Here is a 17,133-nt window from a genome sequence, read left to right as displayed (position 1 = left end):
GGAGGAGGTTCTACATGATTAATATGCGCATTTTTGCCTTGTCTTTGTTTTCCTATGTATTATTTCATTTTCCCCCAAATTTCGGCAGTACATTTTGTGTTGCAGTCCAACTTTATTAGAATGTGAAATCATGAGACAGTATATGAAGAACATTTACATTTTCCCTTGGGTAGGTTATTCGTGAGTTCATGGTCGTTTGAAGAATATGGACTAGCTGGACTTTACATTTCATGTAAAACAAACGCACTTGAACTCAGTGGAGTTGAAAGAACTCAGTTTCTTGTTACTGGAATATTCACTGATGGACATCACCCATCCCTTTTGTACTTTTTCGGAGAAAAGAAAATGAACGATTCGCTTTGGGCAACATCTAGGATTTGGATTATTTCAAGTCATGCTTTTTAATGGCCGTGTCTTTAGTAAGGACGTAAATGAAAGGGAGATTATTGGCAATGTCAAGCAGGCTAATTGAATGTTCAGCTGCTCACAATTATTGGCGCAGAGCACGTCGAGTCATTTCACTGCCCCTCTCACTTTGCTTTCCAGTATAGTTTAGAAAGCATTTGACCACTGGTCCTTTAGATTCTCTATAGTACTCCATAGCCCTCTTCAGCCATCCTGCTCCTGACCCTTTCCCATTGAGCAGCTCAGTACTCCGGGGCGTCTTTGTTCCAGCACCTCTCTGGAAATCTCGTTTGATTGAAACAAATGAAAAAGATGAAATGGGGGGAAATGGGGAGAATGGAGGGAAAAAACATAGGTTATAATATATAATTGGTAGTAGAATGTACACTAATAAAATGACCGAGTATAACTGCCGTATTTGCTGATTGATTCTTTTTTAATTTATATAAATAAAAAGAAAATGGTAGGTTTTCTTATTATATGACTGTTTCCTTTACCCAGCTCATTGCGTTCACTCGTGGCTACGGTGCCACGCCGGACATCTCAACTGCTGTCCATAACAACTTCAGTATAACGCTTCTGTGGCGAAGTGATGCGGGCAAATCACACGCCACATTTGGATATTTTAAAAAATATTATTATTAGTTATTATTAGTTCCTGTGTAAGCTCGGCTGCAGCGGCACTGAATGTACCCGCTGTGCCCTCTGCCCTGCAGAAAACCCGGCGCAGGAATAGCGGGATTAGCGGCTCTTTGAGGCGCGGATTAGCGCCACTTTCCCAAGACGCCCATTCCCGGTGCCACGGCTCTTAAAGCGGAAGCACCGGAAAGCAGACGGCTTCACAATGCTAAATAATTAAAGTATGAGTACACTTGGCTAGTGGAGAGATACGTTTAATTGAAAAACCCCATTAAAACCCCATTACACCATGCACACGAGACATTATTTTCGTTAGGTTGATTTAAGGAAGTTTACTAAAATCTTTATAACTACTTATTAAAATTATTTACACTTGTAGTTTATGTACTGCAAACTATAGAAAAAACGATAAGGCCATTTAATTGTTCTTTTTTATAATACGGTTATGGGGAAAGATGAGGAAACACATTTACGGAAAAACAGCACAGGATGACCACAGGCCTCTGTTCCCAAAACGTTGTTTTTTAAAGACTAACCCAGCTAAATGAAAAATGTAAATACTTAATAATTGAAATTATTTTATGCCCATAGATAAAACTAGGTGATCGCGTTGTTTTTCTTTAATTCGTTTAAATTAATCGTAGGCAAAATAACCTGGCTGGGGGGAAAAAAAAGAATCCCAACTTTTAAACTTTTTCCCCCCAATTACACACACACACACACACACACACACACACATACACACACACACACACGCTTGCACATTTACTCATTTATTTTACATACTTCTTCAGCCAAACTGAATGACTTTTAATATCGAGTCAAATGTGAAATCGTTTATTAATGTTCTCTGCAATGGTGGGACCACATTACTACTCCAGACAGGTTTAAGATCCTCGACAGCAGGTCACTGAAGACCAAAAGGAGATCATTGGAAGGGAATACCCACTTTTTGAGCGCTCAACAAATTTAGGAAATTTGTCTTTTAAAAGATTCGCTCAAATTAAATTCATAAGTGACTAATATTATTTCGTAATTTTTTTTCTTTAAAGGAAAAGAGTGAAAAATCTATTAAAATCACAGCCGAGTTTTCGCGGTTGCGAGGGAGCTCACAAATTGCATACAGTTACAACAGATCACAGTTTCGAAGGCTAGCACAGATTAAAAAAAACACATGTACCATTTATATAAGACACACATTGATTGTCTCTTAAAAACTACATATTGATTCCTTATAAACACTTTTTCTTAAATAAAGTAGTGCATCCAGGTCGCCCTGGGGGCGTTCAGCGCACACACACACACACACACACACACACTCGCTCACACACAAACGCGAACACACATTCTCTCTCCTGTTCACATCGTCCTGATGGAAGTGTCTCTCGTTTTGCCAGCATGGACACATTTCGGCGTGCTGTAAGAGGTTTTGGATGCAGAAGCCTGCCCATTCCAGACACTATACTTATAGACTGTCTTATTTTAACATGTAGTGTTTTTCATCTCCTCTTTTCACGGTAAGGATTTTTTCGATGGCTGTGACCTAACTTATTACAAGTTCACTTGAGTTCTCTTTTCCTTAAATAACAGCTTGTGGTCATATAGCTCGTGTATGCGCTTTTATGCGACTCCGGGACCATTTATGTAATTGACCTTGTTACTTCGAAACAGGAGTGACTAACTTGAGGCAGGCGCAGCGCGACTCATCCACCTCGCCATATTTATTTGTCTGATTTTTGAAGGATGGCAGGTATGCAGTGTGTCTTGTCTAGTCTTTTAGATTTGTTTGTTTGTTTGTTTGTTTGTTTGTTTAAAAAAAAACTCGCTTGCTTCTCTCACAACACCTGAAACTTCCAGGAGGAAGTCTGATCTTTGTAATCCAAGCAGTCAGCGTTGAAGTTGAGCTTCCAAGAGGATGTCTGATCTTTGTAGTCCAGGCAGTCTGCTGCAGTGGAGTTGAAGCCGAGGCCCGAGGCGCCGTAGCCCTGAGCGGACGGTTGGTTCAGGTGGCTGGTGACGGCGCTGGTGCTCATGGGGCTGAGAGCGGAGGCTGCTGGCGCCGACAGCTGGTGGTGCATGGGCGCCAGGTATGAACCGCACTCCATGCCGCCAAAGTAGGACGCTGAGCCCGCGTAGCCTTGACCGTAACCGGATGTCGCCTGAGTGTAGGTCATCGGGTATGAGCGCTGCATGCACGAAGACGAGGAGGAGGTGGAGAGCACTTCCGACAGCGGCGAGATGGACGCCGGGCTCCAAATGGACACGGGCGCCGCCGTGCTGGATATAGCCGGCACTGAGGTACTAGAGGGCGGCGTGAACTGACCGCTAGCGCCGCTCTCTGAGCTCGCCTCCCGCGCAGGGGAGCTCTTCTTCTTGGCCGGGCGCACTTTGTTCTGGCCACCGTTTTGCTGCTGCTGTTGCTGCTGTCGGCATTTTGCGCGCCGATTTTTGAACCAAACCTGTCATGAAGAAAGATGGCCCTTAGAAACATACAGGCTTTAAATAGTGGACAATTTACGGTGGGTGCCATTAATAGTTTTATTCATTTAGAATTAATATCACAATACTGTAATGAGTAGGCTATATTTTTGCTTTCACAGTAAAACTCTATATATTCTGCATCAAAGATATTCTGCATTCCTTGCACGCGGTTACATACTAGGCTGCTCTTTGAAGAACATGAGCACGAGGAAATTATTTTGTGATGTGCTGATTTCTAGACTTAAATATGTCTTAATGAAATATGGACTATGGCAAAGAGTTTTTTTCCTGTTATTTGTAAACACCATACTGACCTGTACACGGGACTCCGGCAGGTTGATTTTCAGGGCCACCTCCTCGCGCATGAAGATGTCCGGATAGCGCGTTTTAGCGAACAGCGCCTCGAGCACGTCGAGCTGAGCCCGAGTGAACGTAGTTCTTTCCCGACGCTGCTTTCGAGGAGTAGCTGTTTCCAATAAAACACAAAATGTCCGCGATGTTGAAATCACGCCAACATAAACTTTGCCAGCAACAAACAGGCCTACTGCTCTAATTCCAGGCTAAATGCATATTGTTAACACTGATCGTGTAAAAAAATTATAGAAGTTTATTAACGTAAATAAGCAGCATGTAATATATAGACCTACAATTAGAGGAAAGCGGTTCACTGTATGCGGTAATTTGTCCACTGAAAATACCAGTATTAGCCATAGTTTATAGTTAATTTCTATATTCTTATTTTTTTCGACATTCGATATCTTTACTGGATTCTCATAAAATATGTTGTCTGTAACAAATATTTATTGATATTTGCTATTTTTTATTTCACACACTAGTTCGATCACCCTTTACTTTTTAAGCTAGTTGTTAAGTTCTCAGTATCTCGCAGTGATCAGCTGATGTAGGCCTATATGATTTCTTCAGAATAATTTGCATTTTTAAATTTTAGCCTCTGCATTAGCTACAAAGATGTTGCAAGAATGGGCCTAGATAACTCAAACATACTCCATATAAGTTATATCATGTGACCTATTACGGAATAAAACGTTACAAATAGCAAGTGCCATACTGAACTATTGTAATCGTTGCAGGAGGCAGAAACTACAACAGCATATATAGTCTTGAAATCAAGCAGATCAACTTTTCGGCAGTTAGACAAACACTGACTTTTTTTGTCTGACATTGCAAAGGCAGTTGAATGTGTGTGACTAACCTGGATATCCCACAGACGGATGCAGCAGGTCCATACCGGACGTGGTTAAACTCAGCCCGTTAACCGGGTAAGGCGGTTGCTTAAGATACGACATCATGCTAAAGTTGGTCGCGGAGGTAAAGTTGGAGCAAATACTGAAGAGAGTTTCTTCTCTCGCGCCTCTTTTGGTCCGAGGCTCCAGTGGAGGTGGTTACCAAGCCCTGGTCCAAAATCACACAGATAAGGATAGACGTTCACAAACAGATACGGCGCCGGTGTGTTGACTGCAGTTTAGTGGATGAACTCAGCGCTCCGACTGCAATCGGGACTTAACACAGAATAAAGCGCGTGCACGCCGCAGCTGCGCTCTTAAAGCCGCTGCAGATCTCCAGCTGTCCTCGTGAAGTGAGCAAGACTCATCTCAACACCCCCCACACACACCCCACACACACCCCACCAACCCACCCCATCATCCCTGCCCCCTTACCTACACGCTCCCCATCTATCCCCCCCCAAAAGTAACGTCTAATTGCAACAAGTCCCCGCAATGCACAAAACATAGTCTTGCTAATGTACATGCGGCAAGAATGTCGATTTGCATAGGAACCAGGCTAATTGTCTTCAGCATAAGGGAATTGATTGGAGACCATTTGTGGCAACAAAGGCCGCTGTTGGTCCGATAAATAAGGCCGATAACAAAAGCCCTACTGGCGAGAAGCACAAGTAACAATGAGAGAGAACCTCATCGTTCCCCGCTCAGCCATTAAATTAGTGAATGCATTCATAATTAGGTGTTTTAGTGCTCCCTACTATTCCTGTAGGCCTAAGTAGAAATAGGACTATTTTACTGGAGTTAGGTAACAGTGGTTAATGAGTCGGTTGTAGAATTCGTTCACAACTAACACCCAGTTCAGCGCCTCTCTAATTGGATTCGAGGTTTGAGATTATTTGGAGTGCTTTGGGGTTAGAAGGTGAAGAAGCCAGGCATCTTGCTATTATGAGCAATGGAGAACATCAAAGGATGTAAAACTAGGTTTAGTAATCAAATGTTTTCAAGTCTACCCGAAAGACAAATGTTTATTCGCGTTAATAGGGTACTTAAGGAATTTTCCTATTTTTAATGCAAGAATTTCTACAATAAATCATTTAACAATTTGACAAATGTGCAACGGCAATTTTAAACTGCGACCCCCCGCTACATCGCTTTCTAACTTATCAGGGAGTTTGAGGGTTTTTTTTTTTAATCCAACGGTTTTCTCGCTCAATCTGTCACTTGCCTCGTCTACCAGTTGCACAGTCGCTCGATAGTAATTACCTCATCCAAGAATTAATTATGATAAATGTTTTTGTTGATAAATTAACGAGATAATCCGGATGGCACGCGCTCCCCTAATTACTGGACGCAGAATCTTCGAACCTGCAGTTGAACATTTGGCCCCATTGATTTAGTGTACGAGGACAAATCTCTCTCTCTCTCCCTTTCTCTCTCTCTCTCTCTCTCTCTCTCTCTCTCTTACGCATACACACATACGCACAAAACAGCATTATTCCATATTTCATGCAAAACCCATATTTGTCCAAATAACATATTAACTCTTCATTTATCAGCCTACTCAATTTATTGAGTAATTTTTAACACATGGTATTTTTTTTTTTTTTTTTTACAACAGCAGCTAAATTTTACGATTTTAGAGTAGGCCTGTATTGGCAGCAAGAAAAGCTCTTGCGCCATTTCAGTATAGCCTACGCGACATCAAATGTAACACTTTGTATTAAGCCAATGCATCGCGTACAATACACAGCGGAGCGCACAGAAAGTTCATCATTATCCAAAACGTCAGTAAGGAAAGCGGTTTGCTTTGACGCAGCTCTGTGTTTTTCACGCCTCTGTAATTATCGCCCTTTGTCTTCATTTCGCCTACTTCACACTGAGCCTTAAGCAGCCAAGAGAACACATTCACACACGTGGACTGGAACTACGTTTAAACCCATTCTAATATCAAAGTACGACAGTCCGTACGAACACCAGTGATTAATATATAGCCTACCAACCAACAACACACGGCCCCCTGAAGTTTTGAGACCCAGTTAAAAACAGGTGACAGAGAAATAAGCTCGTTTCCACCAAACAATCCGAAACCAACACAACAACTACAACAACAACAACAACAATAATAATAACAATAATAATAATAATAAAGGTCTAAAATTTTGGCAATGCACTATGATGAAAAATAAAAAGGAAAAAATCGACTACTTACTGCAAGTCTTCTGTTTGATGTTATCAGCAAAGTGTAAAATAGGTCCGATAATTCAGGCTACATCCGACCGTTACCTTAACATTAATGGTGAAATATTTTCATTCTAATCAAAACTGTAAACTAAAAACGAGAAGCGTGGAAGTTAAAAGCTTCAGCTGCTCGACTTAAACGGACAGCAGACGAAATCGTTTAGGGAGATTAAAGTGCGTACGGTTATAATTGGCCGGTCTTCAGGCGGACTTGCCCGTGTGTGATTTGTACAGCGCGCTGGCCAATGGAGAGGCGGCTCTCGGGCTCGCGGGCTGGACGCGGCTCCCCTCACCGGGCCTTTGGCAGCGAAACAAACGTCGCAGGCTACTTTTTGACGCGCAAACTCCTCAGCCAATCAGAGAGCAGCCTCACTGGACCGCATTCGAGAGTCCAAATATGCGTAACTTTCCATCTTAATAGCCCATATCTAACCTTACCGAGTTAACATGTTTTAGGTGCCTGTCATGTACTTGAAACTTCCTTGTTTATATGAGAAGCATGATGTTTGTCTCATGTGTTTATGTGTTAATAACGTGTCAGTGTTTTAATTTGCGGTGATCTTCCGGGAATCTCGCTCACGGGCGCACTTGCACAGTGGCAAAGGTGACGACAAAGCGTGTACTCTTAATCTCAGGAATAATTATCAATCCTGAGAAAAAAAAATCTAGCAGACTCAGCCCCTTATTATCCCCGAGACCGTGTAAAGACGGTACGGTGAAAAGGAGAAAAAGCAAACACTGAACGCAGACGCTTCTGTGCACTTCTCCTGCATTGTGTCGCTCAGCCAGAGGAATTTAAGGAGGTTTAATTGCCTAAAACAGTCCTCTCGTCCACATGACGGTCACACTGCAAGTGCTCATGTTGATACACCGAAATGTAACAACAGATGACTGGAGATGGACTGCCACTGGACTAGGGCCATGCTGGATAAGCCTGAAAGCAGTAGGCAGGGATGCACTACAGGGGTATATGTAACACTTTTCTAAAGTTAAAAAAAAAAACCAAAACGCTAGGAGCATCCGGGACGATTTTTTTGGAAGGCAGACGACCTAAACAGTTAGCTTGTATACTCTAAACAAGTGCTAAAAAAAAAAACAAAAAAAACAGAGGATCTGACCAAAACACAACTGTCCAGGATCATCTACACACAGGTGAGGCTTATTAATCTCACGAGTTCATTTCAGGAGCGTTATTTATTTGTACCGGTATAGGTAACAACAACAACAACAACAACAACAATAATAATAATAATAATAATAATAATAATAATAATAATAATAATAATAATAATAATGGTAATAATCTCCTATTCATATTGCCTTTAAACAGGTCAATCCAAAACAAAAGATAATGTTATTTAACTCTGTTAATGCATTATTTTACTATAAACTATACAACCTAAATATTATTATTATTATTATTATTATTATTATTATTATTATACAATTTTATACGTTATTATATAATGTTTGATTAAATACCTTAGGATAATACTCGCATATATAAATCATCCTAGCACATGGTTAGCATTTCACGCATTTCAGAGACACGCAGAAAGCACTGCGTAAAATATTGACCAAACTATACTCTGTATCTGAACACGCCTAGCGATGGTGTGCATCAGTGAATAATCATGCACATGCTGATAAAGCCTTTCCCCTGCTTTCTGCTTCCCTCAGCAGATGTAGCTGAAGAGAAACTTTTTGACAAAAACTTTTTGTGAGTGATTTTTTTTTTTCTTTTTTTTCTTTTTTTTTTTCACGAGCAGACGGACAAGTTCCCTGCACCTACTGCTGGCCAGAGCATGGAAGAGAAATTACTTTCATTATGAGGACCTTCTGAAATTTCATCCGAAATACTTACGAAGAACAGAAGAGGGACATCGGAACACCTTCCGAAAGTGAGAAAATTTTTATCCGAAAAATCTTCTCTCAGAAGGCAGAAACATTGATGAAAGCCCGTGCTTTTTAATCTGTGGTTTTATTATCATGCTGACGCACTTCTAAAACGTCTGACAAACACATATTAAATAATATAAATAAGTACATAAATCTCATTATTAATGGCTATTAAATTAATAGCAATAATATTAAATAAAATACAGCAACATTAAATTATTTTAAAAACCCTTACACGATTTACCAAAATACCGTGTATATACTAGTCAAATAAAAAAAAAGAACTGTATATATCTGATGTATATATAATATTATGTAGAGCAGGTTTTTTGCGTGTGACTGATTCCAATAGAGAAGAACAGCCGCACTCCGCTTTATGAGCCAGCGTCGCTCTTTAAAATCGCTCAATTATTCATCAAGCGCTCAAACGCCCGGAGTCCGGAGGGGATTTTGGATCCTTGAAGGATTGTGATTTATTTAAGTAAAAAAAGAGCGGCATAAATGATACAGAGCCGTTACTTTTCATCGACACTTTGGGTTTAGATCGTTTTAGTCAATTTAATGATTTATTTTTATGCACTGTTTTGGGCTAATTAAAGTCTCCCACTAAATAAATATTAAACTGTAATAATAATAATAATAATAATAATAATAATACCATTATTGGTATTATTATTATTATTATTATTATTATTATTATTATTATTATTATTATTATTATTATGTGTCAGTAATAATAATAATAATAATAATAATAATAATAATAATAATAATAACAACAACAACACAGGATCACAGTTTAAATTCAGATACCAAAGCTGAAAGTCATAAAGCAATCTGCGCATTGGCCTGTGTTGAAAGTGATACATTTAAATGAAATTGCACTCGATATTTAAGAGGTGAGGTAAAAAGAGATCCCCCTGGGTCGTCCTAAACACGCCCATCTATTAATCCTGGCGGAATTGTATGATAGTAGGGTACCAATCTGAGATCATTAGAGACACTGACACCTCTAAAGCTTTTAATCTCTCCCTCTCTCCCTCTCTCTCTCTGTCTCTCTCTCTTTCTCTCTTTCACACACACACACACACACACACACACACAGAGTGCAGGTGCAAAAGTTTGGCAAATAGGCTAACAAAAGAGAAATCTTTTCCCCCAGTTTCCTACTGTCTGTATTTATGAAGAGGAATTTACAGGCTCAAGGAAAGTTAATTTTGAATGTATGATACATAGCCTTGTAAACAGAAACCCACCTCGCAAATCTGGGCAATACATTTTTAGAGAAGAAGGAGTGTTACGGAGCAGGAGGCCTGTTCATAAACCCGACTTTACCCAGCTGAGCTGGTTTGGGATGTTCTGCACTGAAAGACAGGAGGTGATTATGTTTAGATTATGAATATGTTATACCTTCAGTATAAGCCTAAGCTGGGGGTCCTCGTACGATTTTCGGCCTTTTGCTGTAGCAGACAATAAAGCACTGAGTAACTGTTTGCTCGTGAGCTGATACAGGCGGTTTAAGAAGGCAGAATGTGATGTGCTCACCGGCAGCAGATTTAGTGCCGCTGCAAACAAAGACAGCCGATGACAATCTCAGTGTCCTAACAGAAAACCAAAGACAAAGGGATGGAATCAGGTTTGACTGATTGATTGGAATGAAAACCTTGCCCCACACCCGCTGCTGGTTTCTCTTCACAGGACTGAAACCTTTAGAAGGCTAGCTTGCTTGCCAGACATTTACACTTGCAGACTTACGTGAAGAGTTTTGAAAATAATGAGCTCTGGGATAATAATACTGAATTTCCGGACACTGATCACACTGCTGTAATGCAGTCCAACGCTACGCTGGTGATGTATTTCCCAGAATGTACCGCTGATGTTTCATTATTGTGACATGTTCAAATGGCATAGCAGAGAGAGACTGCTTTAATGAGCGAAGCACTTGAACGTGAAGGTGTATTTGCACAGAGTAATTAGTGTGAATAAAAGAGCCTGTTTGATCCTTATTGACATTCCTAATTTCCCCTGTGCCACGTGCTCCCGGTGTTGAACAACTTAAAACGGAGTTAAACGAGACGCTCCACGGTCTGAGAAAATCAGTGATGGAAGATCGGAGGGTGATGAAGCAAAACAGAGAAAGAGATCATTCATGCTGGTGAAGGTATTTAGAAAGAGAGAGAGAGAGAGAGTGAGAGAGAGAGAGAGTTTAGTTTCGTCCTGTTCTCAAGTAAAATTGTGTATTGCTGTGTATTTGTAAGATTTCTTTTGAGCAGTTTGTCAAAAGCCAGCAAATAGGTAAATACAATACTGTTAAAATAATGACTTAAAACTTAATTACTTTTTGGGTGATTAGTTCTTTACTGAATTGTGATTATATCTTGGTATAACTGCAATATCTGTAGCATTGGAAATGTATTTACTTACTCAAGTTATTCAATGTATTTTTGTAAAGATTATTTGTGTATTTTTACTGCAACATATAAGATAATCTAAAAGATCATTTGGACTAACCAGGCAGGTTTGCATCATATTAACACTTTAGCAATAAGTCTTAACACCAATTATAATAATGTATAACCATTTTAAACATTTTTGTATAGTCTTCGGGGTATTTTTTATTGAAAATAAATAAAAGTGCACATTTATCTTTAATCTGAATAGGCCTATTAATGCAACTATTAATTACAGAATTTCTTTCCTCATAAAACCACTTTTGAACCCCAGGCAAATTAAAAAAAATTCCCATTAAATTTCTGGCCTGCATAATATATAATTGCTCTAGGTCATATTTTGTCCAATAAAATACAAATATTGTGAGTAGAGTAATTGTATAGGCTATGTGAAAGCTGCATTTGCTCCCCGTTTTTCATATGCAGCACTTATTAATAACTACAGCAGCCTAATTGCTTGTCTGTTATTTGCACAGAAGACAAGTGATAAACAAATGGATCCAATTAAAACACACTTCCACACTTCATGTCAGCAATGCAAGGAGGCAAAGTACACACAGAGGTATGAGGATAGGTCAGGTTTCTAGTCATCCAATAATAATAATAATAATAATAATAATAATAATAATAATAATAATGGTTCTAGTGTGTAACATTCTGTCTCTAACTGTGCTCATTGTTGCTGCGGTGTGTGTGTGTGTGTGTGTGTGTGTGTATTTGAACCTGCCCTGCAGTATGGAGATCACCCTTCTCCCCAAGTTCAAAGGCACAGGAGCTCAGAGGGCTGGATTTGTTCAGGCATATTTGGTAAACCCCTGGATTTGAATTGTAGTGTGCAAGGCCAGAAGACCATGTTTTAAAAATGTTACATTGTGAGATTTTGTGTGAAATCCCCATAATAAATTCACCAAGTGTGCACAAGAAATGGCTATTCATGTTTGTGGTCCTAAGTTTCTTTTTTTTTTTTTTTGCTCTGATTTAACCTTAGAGGTATAGGTGTATGGATAAAGTATATGTGCCTTTTTAAAAGTATAAAAAACAGCATGTAGAAAATAGAGTAAATATGATTACACCAAAAAATGATTATAAAAGTTTCTACATTGTCTCTTTATCCTTGTTTAAGGTTCATTCTGTTCTGACTATTGACCAGCAGAGTGATGAATGTCCTACTTGATTTGAGTTTTATTCCCTCCAGCACCATGCCACAAATTAACAGAATTCACTTTATATTCAGGAATTTGTTTATATTATCATTGCTCATAACACTACTTGGGACTTGTAAAAATTGGCTCAGAAGGAGAAAAAAATATACTGTGAGATCTGGAGTCATAAAATATTGAAAATAGGTCATAAAGCTGAAAGTATATGTAAGCTATTTATGTATTTAAATACTGCTCATAGATGTAGCCTATTAACATAATCTGTTTTCATCTATTAACTCAAACCCACATTTTGAACTCTCTCTCTCTCTCTCTCTCTCTCTCTCACACACACACACACTAACCAGCACAGCCACACCATCATGCTTTAATTATGTGATATAATTAACCCTCCATCCAGTTTGAAAAGCATGCAAGCTGAGGACGAGCCCCCATGTGGGTTGAGCATTCCTTGTTTGTGCCCAGTCCAAACCCCACGTTGTTTTGAGTGACACTCTGGCACTCTCACTCAAAGACCCTCGATTAGTCTCCAAAATATACCCCCTCTCACAACTACATAGTGCTTGTTTACACATGTGAGAACACACACACAAGCAAACACACCCATCCCACCTACATAAAAACCCCACCCCTACCCCTTTACTCTCACATATACACACAGGCACATCTGCACTGATTCTGACACTGCCAATTTCTCTCAACTCTTTATTATCTCTTTCAGCCTGGTGGATACTGTCTGTCAGGACTTGTGACAGTTGGATGTTTCCATTACGTTCCCACCGTGTTCGTGCCATGTTCGCAATGTTCCCAGCCTACAGTCCAGCACTTTCCCAGCCTCAGGCTGCCAGCCGTTCTTAGCAGTTGGGAATCTCTGAGGGCTTGTCCGTCAACTGGAACCCTCCCCTCCAATTAGGACTGTAAACACAAGGCAATCTGTGCTGTGTGTGTGTATCTCTGTGTGCATGTGTGTGTGTGTGTGTTTGTAAGGAGGCGTCAAACTGGCTCCTGAAGCTTGGTGAGCTGTCCAGCTATGATAAAAACGACACCCAGGTTCTCATCAGTGTGATCTCTCCATCTCTTTCTCTCCTCTGGAGGGGAATGGGCCAAGATAAGCAGACAGTGTGGAGTCAACACAAACACACAAACACACACACACATACACACAGAGTATTGTTTGCCAACAGGGAGTCAGAAATTGTAGAGTATTTACAGGTTATTGACAGAGGAGTGATGAGAATGTTTAAACTATTAATCTTATTTACCTTAGTTAATTCTGTGCACTCTGCAATTTCAGTGTCTTTTACTTTAATAAAACATTATTTATATAAGTTAAACTATAATTTATATTAATTAACCTAAACCAAAAAGTAAAAATAAATTATTGTTTTGAAGTCTTCAACTTCATTCGGAAGATGACATACATTTCTTTATACAAGTGGCTGCTCTAATGGCAAACAGTTCTGCAATACATAAAAATAAAATAATATAAAATAATAATAAAATGTTTTGTCCTTATCCCAGTCCCTGCTCTTGGAATACACTTGCATCAAACATTTTAATATTTTTATCTTCCTATCTCAAGAAATTTTGTTATTTCTAACCTTGCTGAAGGATTTGAATAACTATTTCTAAGACAATCAGAACTGACTTTTATACATTTATATCACAGTAAAAAGTAGACATTTCTTTGTAGATAAAGAAGTATGATTATTTAACCAAAATTATATATTTATTGATATATGTATGGATGATCAAATATTTATTTATTAGTGCATCCTAGCTACAATAAATTCTAATAACATTTTTCCTCTTTGGAAAGCTTTAAAAATGAATAATTCTGATCACTTCTTTTCTATACTGACCAACATCACAGATCACCACTTTGTTATTCTCCTGGTTACCCAGAGAAGCCAAGCACAACTGAAAGGAATGTTGAATCTGATGGAGTTGCAGACTGGGATTGGGCTGTGTGTGTGTGTGTGTGTGTGTGTGTGTGTGTGTGTTTGTGTTGGGGGTGGGAAGACTGAAAATCCTGAGTGTCCAGCGCCTCACGGCTGGCGATGGGGATGCAGGAATTTGAGTGGACCTACTGCCAGGAAAATGTCAGGCGGAAAACGAGGAAAAGATGGGGGAGTTACTGTATGTTAATAGCTGGTGGTGAAAGTGGAAGATATGTGGTTCAGGAGCTGACAGTAGTTGGATAGATTAAGTAGTCAAATTCTTCAATACTTTATGTTAATCTGATATCTGATATCAATTTATATAAGGTTTGTATATAGAATAGTATAGAATCCCTCAATTTCTGTTAGTGTTTGGTCATTTTAAGATCTATAATTACTGTACGCTGAACAATTGTTATATTTTTGATACTATTCGATTATTTAAATGTTAGTGTCACATGATAAAATTGATAAACGTTGTCCTAGAATACAACTGGGGTATGTGCAACATTTTTCTTAAATATAAAAGATTTTTTTTATATTTGTGAATCATTCTTAGCTCAACAGACATGTTTGCTGTGAACAAACATTGATTTGTCATCCATCCATTAAATCCTAAAAAAATTTTATGCAATGTTCAAATAACTCATTATGTAGCTCAGTGCACACTAGTATGTTAACATGTACATTGTGTGCTATGAAAGGACATAAATGAGAAACTGCTGAGAGGAGAAGCGTGACTCAGTCTCATTGGGGGCATTATGGTTCTAGCTGTAGAGCTTATGGGGCCCAGTTCAATAAAGCAGCAGCATAATGGGCTGCACCACAGTGGAGCCCATCGAGTCATGGTGCAACATCATGCTCCGCAGCAGGGGAAGACATCGGGCAGATGGGTCCAGTGTAGCGCTACAACTCCCTCCCCTCTATACTCTATTTTTCACTCTGTGTCTCCCTCCCGCTCTTGATCTCTCACGCCACAGTGGGTTTGATCAGAGTCTGAGTCTGATGAATTGGGTAAAAAGGGTGACAGTGCATAGGAGAAGATGAGCAAGGTGCAACATGGAGTGACAATATGGACTGTGTATAACATGCATGATTGATGACAGACAAGGAATGTGTTAATAATAAATGAAAGAATATATAGTAAAAAAGTGAATGCGAATGGGTCAAAGAGGGAGAGAGAGTGAGTTAGGACAAATGTGGGACTGAAAGTGAGAGGCCAGGCATATTCCTTTGAAATGCCCACTCAGGGGTAAAAGCCTAGAGGGACAGGCTGGACAGACAGGCAGTCACCACTCTGGGCGCGAGGCCAGCAACCCTCTGTCATTCCCACCAGATTCCCCCTCCTCATCAAGGCCAGACTGGCTGTGTCCACTCCTCTCGCCATCATTCAGCCAGCCCCCAATGGACCAACTGGAGCCTCGTAAACTCTGCTTGCCAACCAATGGCTCAGACCCAAACGGCAGGAAAAAAGCTTCCCCTAATCGATCTGCCCCACCACAACAACCTCTGCAGTGTGAGTGAGTGATTATTTTGGGATGTCACATTTCATTAAACCTATACCGTGTGACAGATATGGTTGTCACTATGATATAATCAAAATGGTACCTACCCTTGCCTCAGAGAATTTGTCGGGGGGAAAAACGCTCAGTTTTTGCTTTCACACTTTTTTCCTTTTGGGTTGTGTTATGTTCATTCTTTATTTAGATGTATAAACTGCAAATTGAATTGTTTCTTCTATTGCGTCAACTGCATATGCCTCAACTGATCCACTGCTTCTAATCTTCTACTCCTGTGCTGTGTATTTGCTCCAACCTCCAGGATCTTGACTAGCATTCCATATCCCCATAGCAACAGTAGCAGGTCCTCATGATTCGGCATTATGTGAGCGGGAGTTTTGCCAAAGCCTGAGAGTTTGGGTGGGAATATTATAGGAGGTCACATGAGGAGCATATGAGGGCCTCTGTTCACTGAAGTAACAAAAAGGCAATGAACAATTACACTTACTGCCATCAAGTGGTGACAAACATCTCATATCACCATCGAGTTCTGCATTAGTGAGGTTAAAGATGGACTTTGACTGCATTTATGACAGGTTTACAAAAGTTATTGAAAAATTGTACACCTCATGGAAGAGTGGCTGGAATTATTAAATCCCATGTGTGAGTCCACAAGAAGAGTTAACTAGGTCTAACAATAACTAACCTGACTACCATTACAGAGTTCTTTCTCTCTGTCGCTGTGCATTGATTAGGACAGCAGTATTACTAACTGGGCTTTGTGTACCTGTGGATCTAGCCTCTGCTTGTTCTGTTGTTCTTGTTATGACCCACCACTCTTGCAGTTGTTTGGTGTTGAGATGAATGTCTGTGAACCATGTGCTATATTTACTGATACAGGATTTGCTTGTGTTAATTGTGAATGTAAATGGCTACATGCTATAATCACAGAGTTGAAGTTGCTATTTATCTCCAGTAATTAGATACAAGCAATTTTACTCCCGTTAGATAAATGTCATATAACTGCATTTTCATCTAAAACATGGATTTGTATTTATCCACATCTATTTTGTAATCTCTGATGTGTTGTAAAGGGCCTTGTTGAAAAAAAAAAACACAACGTAATGGAAATTGGCCTAATGGTTTCTAGTAACCACTAGTATACTGGCGGGACAATG

At 39.6% G+C, this 17,133-nt stretch overlaps 1 protein-coding gene and 1 long non-coding RNA gene across 3 annotated transcripts; one reads left to right on the top strand and one right to left on the bottom strand.

Moving 5' to 3' along the window:
- Positions 1 to 1,865: 1,865 nt before the first annotated feature.
- otx2b (orthodenticle homeobox 2b) lies at positions 1,866 to 7,310 on the bottom strand. Of its 2 annotated transcripts, XM_026934541.3 has the most exons (4): positions 6,979 to 7,310; positions 4,739 to 4,938; positions 3,840 to 3,991; positions 1,866 to 3,503 (listed from the first exon to the last, which is right to left on the bottom strand). In XM_026934541.3, exons 2-4 carry the CDS (start codon positions 4,833 to 4,835, stop codon positions 2,880 to 2,882), a joined length of 873 nt encoding a protein of 290 aa, XP_026790342.1. In that variant the 5' UTR covers positions 4,836 to 4,938; positions 6,979 to 7,310; the 3' UTR covers positions 1,866 to 2,879. The 2 variants fall into 2 exon arrangements, with proteins under 2 accessions (XP_026790342.1, XP_034164275.1); XM_034308384.2 differs by lacking the exon at positions 6,979 to 7,310 and having other exon boundaries at positions 4,739 to 5,128.
- Positions 7,311 to 7,440: 130 nt separating this feature from the next.
- Positions 7,441 to 12,320, top strand: LOC113539013 (uncharacterized). The gene is made up of 4 exons (XR_003403894.3): positions 7,441 to 8,159; positions 8,777 to 8,908; positions 11,833 to 11,918; positions 12,091 to 12,320. It is a non-coding gene; the product is annotated as an uncharacterized LOC113539013 (long non-coding RNA).
- The last annotated feature ends 4,813 nt before the right edge of the window (positions 12,321 to 17,133 follow it).

Source organism: Pangasianodon hypophthalmus, chromosome 10 (assembly GCF_027358585.1).
Source record: "Pangasianodon hypophthalmus isolate fPanHyp1 chromosome 10, fPanHyp1.pri, whole genome shotgun sequence".
In the NCBI taxonomy this organism is placed as follows: Eukaryota; Metazoa; Chordata; class Actinopteri; order Siluriformes; family Pangasiidae; genus Pangasianodon; species Pangasianodon hypophthalmus.
Note: the sequence above shows the minus strand (reverse complement) of the source record. Positions and strands in the feature narration are given on the sequence as shown.

Bases quoted from the DNA above. Each gene is read 5' to 3' on its own strand.
- otx2b (XM_026934541.3), bottom strand. From the start codon at position 4,835: ATGATGTCGTATCTTAAGCAACCGCCTTACCCGGTTAACGGGCTGAGT. The intron at 3,992-4,738 runs GTTAGTCACACA...TATTGGAAACAG, and splicing joins TCCGTCTGTGGGATATCCAG to CTACTCCTCGAAAGCAGCGT. The intron at 3,504-3,839 runs GTCAGTATGGTG...TCTTCATGACAG, and splicing joins TGCCGGAGTCCCGTGTACAG to GTTTGGTTCAAAAATCGGCG.